Source organism: Salvelinus namaycush, chromosome 41 (genome assembly GCF_016432855.1).
Source record: "Salvelinus namaycush isolate Seneca chromosome 41, SaNama_1.0, whole genome shotgun sequence".
In the NCBI taxonomy this organism is placed as follows: domain Eukaryota; kingdom Metazoa; phylum Chordata; class Actinopteri; order Salmoniformes; family Salmonidae; genus Salvelinus; species Salvelinus namaycush.
In genome coordinates this window covers 7,155,168-7,161,167 of record NC_052347.1, presented here as the reverse complement: position 1 = coordinate 7,161,167, position 6,000 = coordinate 7,155,168, and the positions used below count along the sequence as shown (strand labels likewise).

The window sequence follows — 6,000 nt, the reverse complement described above, 5'->3', positions numbered from 1 at the left end:
CTGTATATTCAGCTCATTTGGTTGTTCAGGGCCTTGGCTAATCAACCTGTTAATGTGGCTGACTGTGGCTGATGCTCAGGCACATCATTATGTTTCTCTAGGGGCCCCCGCCTGACCAGCCATTATAATGCATATGGGGCCCCTTAGTCAGGGCTAGGGTACAATAAGCCTCCATCTAATGAAGTGTACACCACAGATCTGGGGGGCTAAATGGACACATCCAGCAGCATGTACTGTAGTAACTATCTCCGCCAGAGTGCTCAATACTAATGTCATTACCCAAGAGGTCAGTCCATTTAGCCCCACCCCAGTCTATCAGTACTCCCTAACACAGCGTCAATGAAGGGTACGAGTATTTAAAGAGATCATTATCATCAGTGGGCTGTGGTACCGTGGTACCCATCGCTTTGAAATGATTGGGTAAAGAGAGAGGGTGTGGTTATGGTTGTGAAAAGGTTGATTAGAGGAGAGGAGAGGCTGTACAGTATGTCTGCTTGTTGACGTGTGTCACGTCGGAAGAATTTTGGAGACAGGCACAGGAATGCGTAGTTGAAAGAAAATGATACCCCAAATTACGGCGTGCCGTGTAAGGACGCGGAGACCAAACAAACACGTAACAAGAACACAGGGTTGAAACCCGAACAAAAGAGCGAGGAGTACCTCGAATAAATAACACAAGCGCACGATGATTATCACAGGGGACGAGACCCGTAATCGACTGCGCAATCCACAAGGGCACGAAAGCCCATAACACACAGCACAGCTACTCACACGCACCAACGGACATTGTAACAATAATCAACAGCACCATGGTGAACAAAGGGCACATATATACAAATACAATTAGTGGGAATAGGGGACAGGTGTGCGTGATGATAGTTCCAGAGGGATCCGTGACAGTACCCCCAGCCCCCCCCCCCCCCCCCCCCCCCCCTTGTCTCTTCTCTCCAAGTGGTTGCCTATCCATGACAGCCTGTGTGGCCTCTGGACACCTTTTGTGTCCAGCCTTGGCGGCCCCCTCCCTCCCTCCAAGCTCTGTGTGGTAATTACCAGTTCATTTGTTGCCTCTAACCTGAGGAGCGCCATGCCACTCTGCTCCCTTCATCCCTCCCTCAGCTCAGCTCCATCAAAAATGATCCTAATGAGGCTTTCATGTGCAGATGCTCCCATTCATTCACCCCAACGAAGCCTCACTACGTTTCACCGCTTTTTTCTCTTCTTCTGTGCCTTTAGTTTAGTTTAACCCCACCCAAAAAATCCCTACCTGCTTTGAGTTGAAAGATTCTAATTAGATCCTGCCAACTGTTGTATTTAAAAGTGTTTGGGTATCTGAACCTTCTGGGTAATGATGGATGATGTATCATCTATTAGCCTGCTGCTAGTGGAATATAAACAGTAATATCAAGCCACGACTGTTTATAACAGCCTTTATAAATACATACACGTACATATTACATTCACAATCCGTTACACAGGTGGTACATAGAGAGTGGGACTGTGTCATAGGTGTGCGTGTGTTTGTGTGGTTGCGTGTGTGTTTGCACACACAGATTAACCTTGGGCATGTTTCTTCTTCTAGCCAACGCTGGGGCCTGTTATCCAAAACAAGGTAACTGAGTGGGCGAATGGCACCCCTGTTGTTCTCATGCTTTAAGCTCATTGATCGCCACTGTCACCCATTTCGTGTGTCACCGACTCATCCCCCCACCCCACCCCGGTGTTGTCTGTGTTGATTAGAGAGGTGATAAAGGACCACCCTCGCTGTCGGGGAGACGCGTCCTCAGAGCCCCTGCTCTCTCCATAACCTCTGTCTGCTATCTCCTCTGGAAGGATGGGAGGGAGACCTGGATATTTAGGGAGGAGGGGGGGAGGAAGAGGAGGTTTAGATGAATGGAGAAAGATTAGTTAGGAAGTGGGGGACTTGGAGGGGGTGGGGGGCGGCGCAGTTGAGGTCGGGGAGTTTCTTCTTTTTGCAGCTGCCACCCCGATTTTGTAGAGGTAATTTTTCTCTCTCTGTGTCTTCAGAAAGCAATGAAAGGCACTTCAGATGACAAATAGGAGCAGAGAAATGGAATATCCTACAGAGAAAATTCTGCTCCATTCTTTTCTTTTATCTATTGCAGGAGCATTTTTCCCCCCCCTCTAAAGTTGAGATCAATAATCCTGCAGGGAGACGCTTTTCTCTCTTCTGTTCGGTTTTGTTCCGTCTTGGTGGCAATGAGTCTAACATCCCATACCACTCTCTCTCTCTCTTTCTCTCCCGTTCCTTCTCTCTGTCTCTCTCTCCTTTATCGCTTTCCTCTCTTCCTCTGTGTTCATCTGCCTGTGTACGTCTGTGTGTCTGACTGCCGCTGTCTGTGTGTCTGGATGTTTGTGTGCATTCATCTCCACATCTGTATCTGCCTGCCTGTCCTGTGTGTGGCTATCCACTTTCCACCTGACCTGCTACCCCCACCCTCCCTCCCTCCCTCTATCCCTCCTTCCGTCCATCTCAGATCCCTCAGAGCGTGGTGGCGGTCACATGATCTCGACGGATGACCTTGAGTACCCACGGGAGTACCGGACGCTGGGGAACGGGACGCGGCGTTTCTCCAACGTGGGTCTGGTGCACACCTCGGAGCACCGCCACACGGTCATCGCAGCCCAGAGCCTGGAGGCCCTTACCAACCTGCACAAGGTGGACATGGAGCGCAAGAGGGACGCCTTTATGGACCACCTGAAGAACAAGTACCCGCCCCAGCTGCAGCACCCCGGGCATCAGCACCACAACCCCCCCCCGCCCTCACCCTCCCATGGCAGCATGAGGCAGCCTGACAGAGAGCGAGCCGCTCGCGAACAGGTAACACACACACCTTTATTTTCCACTGCATGGCTCGGGTGGAGCTGGTTACAGTGCAGTAGTTTCAGATTGGTCTCTGGGTCTGTAGGTCTGTGGGGGATAACTGGGGCTGCTCTGTGTGAAGGATGATCAGTGTTCTCAGTCGGATGGTAGAGAGAGAGAGAGAGAGAGAAAGAGAGAGAGAGAGAGTTACAAATCCTAAATCGCCAGGATATCGTCATCGGGGCACGAGGGAGAGAGCAGCAAAGTCTGGAATTCCTTGTCATCTACTGGTTGTGCATGCGATCGTCTGGGTGAAACAAGGACAGGGAGGAGGAGGGGGACATAGAGAGAGAGAGAGAAAAAGAGGGTGCAGCAGAGGAACCAGTCAACCAGCCTGCTAGTCAATTAGCCAGCGCCAGCGGGAGGGAGGGAGACAGCCACCCATCTGCGAAGGAGTTAATCGCCTGGTGTTGTAATGAATTAAATAAAAGAGTTTCCGCATGTGCCGGAGAGAGAGAGAGCCAGAGGGAGGGCGAGACTGACAAAGCGGTATGAGGATCCTCTGCACCTGACGGAGGGAAGGGACAGCCTGGTGTGACTGGAGAGGAGAGAGGACAGGTGCTCTGCAGGTGAGAGCAGGGGGAGGACAGGGGGTATTTAGTGAGGGAGGTAGGTCTGGAGGGGGTCTCGTATGTCAAGCCAGGGCTGGTCTATGTTTGTTGTGGTTGTTGTGGTGACAGGCTCCATGCGTTTGGCAGGTGTAAGGCAGGCAATCTGGTAGAGTGTATGTATGTGTATGTGTACAGGTGTGTGGGTACATGTGAATAATAGTGAGAGACTGAGGAATAGAGCGAGAGAGACTGACTGAGTGAGAGAATGACGGAATGAGGGAGGGGGGATGGAGGAGGGGTGTAGGAAGGAGAGGAAAGGAGAGAGCGCAGCCTGCTTTGCATGCAGGTCCGGCAGTGCGGCGCTCCAGTCTATGAGGCTCTGTCCTTCTGTCGGAGAACCCTGCCTGCCTACGGCCCTCTCCCGCACGTGTGAGTTTGTGTGTATGTGTGTGTGTGTATGTGTATGTGTGTGTTTACACTAGACAGTGAGGCAGGGATGCTGTGGGGGTTGTGATGTATGTCAGTGTGTGTGTGTGTGTGTTTTGCTGTGGGGGTTGTGTCAGTATGTGTGTGTGTTTGTGTTTGTGTGTGTACGCCGTGGCAGGGGAGAGATGGGAGGGGAGAGGGAGGATGGAGGGTTAACAGCATACATTTAACCCCAGGTCCTCACCTCTAATTCTGCATGGAGGTGCAGGCAGATCTGTGACCTGAAACACATTGGGTAGTAAACATGTAACTCAGCAGGAGTATGCATTACCTGGGGGGTTAAGATGTTTCAGCTTAGTACTAGGGATGCTGGTGGAGTCATACTGTATGTATTAGTTAGTCTGGTGTGTGGTGACTATGATAAATCTGGGGCTGAGGAGGTGGATGCAGAGTGTTGACTCGCCTGGGTATGCTGAGAGGGGTTTGGCACAGAGTAGGATTTCTTTTGGGGGGGTTCATTTATTTTCAATTAGTATACTGTATGTAAAGGTTATGATTGGTCAGAAACTATACTTCAAGGTTAACAAAACCGCTTTATATTACTGAACGCATAGTGTTGTCGCTACCTTAGAATCCATTGACCTCTGCTATCTACCACACGGCAGCAGTATTTGCGACTCAAAGTCCAATCTGTAGGATGGCCAATCAAGGTGCAGTTCAAACAACAACAGGAGCTGAAGTGGAAAGAGAGGCTGTTTACTCTGACCTTAGATCTGTAAACAAGACTCATTACACCACAGTCCACAGAACAGGCACATGCCCAATAAACATTCTCACATTACTAGTCTGGGAGGGGAAAAAACATAATTCAAGAATTATTCACTTGCAGAAATGCTCCCGCTGAGTCTGTCTGTCTGTCTGTCTGTCTGTCTGTCTGTCTGTCTGTCTGTCTGTCTGTCTGTCTGTCTGTCTGTCTGTCTGTCTGTCTGTCTGTCTGTCTGTCTGTCTGTCTGTCTGTCTGTCTGTCTGTCTGTCTGTCTGTCTGTCTGTCTGTCTGTCTGTCTGTCTGTCTGTCTGTCTGTCTGTCTGTCTGTCTGTCTGTCTGTCTGTCAGTTCCAGGGTTGTCAGGGGCAACCCTAGTGCCCAGGCAGACTAGACTGAATGACTGACTGACACATGAGCAGGTAGAATCTAACCCAGCCCATCCCACAGGCAATAGAGCCTGCCTCCTAGTCCAGTCATGACCTACTTCCCACATGGACACACACACACATTTCCATCATGCCGACACACACAATGGCACAAAGCTTTGGTTTACCTGACCTCCAACATTAAACCAGTAGAATAGAATAGAAGTCACTCATAGAACAGAGAGAAATGAGAGAGGCCAAGAGAGCGGAGTTTAACTGAATGTGTTCTCTAGTAGACTTTAGTGACATCACAACATTCTCCTATAGAGATAAGTGTTTTTACGTTAGTAACATTCAGCTCCCCAGTAAAGGAAGCTCAGGGTTTGGGACGATTCCCATTTATTTTGCAAAACTCGGTCTTCCTGGATCTGACCGTTCTAGCCTGTTCTGACACTGCTAGACATTACAATGAACTCAATCCCAACCTTTCATTTCAACTCATGCCCCATCCATCCTGTAATGTAGAGAAAAAAGGTGAACTGATCAGGGAGGCTCATCTGCATATAACATCAGCAGCCACCTATGTGGTTCAGAGAACCAGAGAACGTTCCAGACTGTTGCTGTAGTTGTTTAGCCTGGTTCCAAGCATGTGTGTGTTGTATAGCTGATTCCTGTCACAAACAGGTCTGGTAACAGGCTAGTTGCTGTTGCCATGGCAAGGCATATTGCCGCTGTCCTTGGGGGCGTACATTGTCCCTCTCTCCGGGTTATACAGGGAAAACAGAGAACGGTATACAGTGGACAGAACACGGAGATACAGGGTCAGTTTGAAGCTGTGGATATAGGTGTTGCCATGGCAGGGAGTCTTGGCGGTGCCACCCGGTGCCCTGTGGTCGTATATTGTCACTCTCTCCAGGTCATCACTTAGTCTGGACCGGATCATTAAAAAGTCAGCTCCATTGATCAGCATGGGGTGTAGAGGTAGCTACTATTGTATCAGTGTGCCTGCCTG

The 6,000-nt window shown here is 49.9% G+C and overlaps 1 protein-coding gene across 1 annotated transcript in view; it reads left to right on the top strand.

Annotated features, from left to right (window-relative positions):
- The first annotated feature begins 685 nt into the window (after nt 1-685).
- LOC120033972 (SRC kinase signaling inhibitor 1-like) overlaps nt 686-6,000 on the top strand; it is a 49,630-nt gene continuing 44,315 nt past the window's right edge. Inside the window, exons 1-2 of the mRNA XM_038980372.1 lie at nt 686-710; nt 2,496-2,839. Of these exons, the coding sequence (XP_038836300.1) occupies nt 686-710; nt 2,496-2,839 (369 nt within the window). The remainder of the gene's footprint in view (nt 711-2,495; nt 2,840-6,000) is intronic.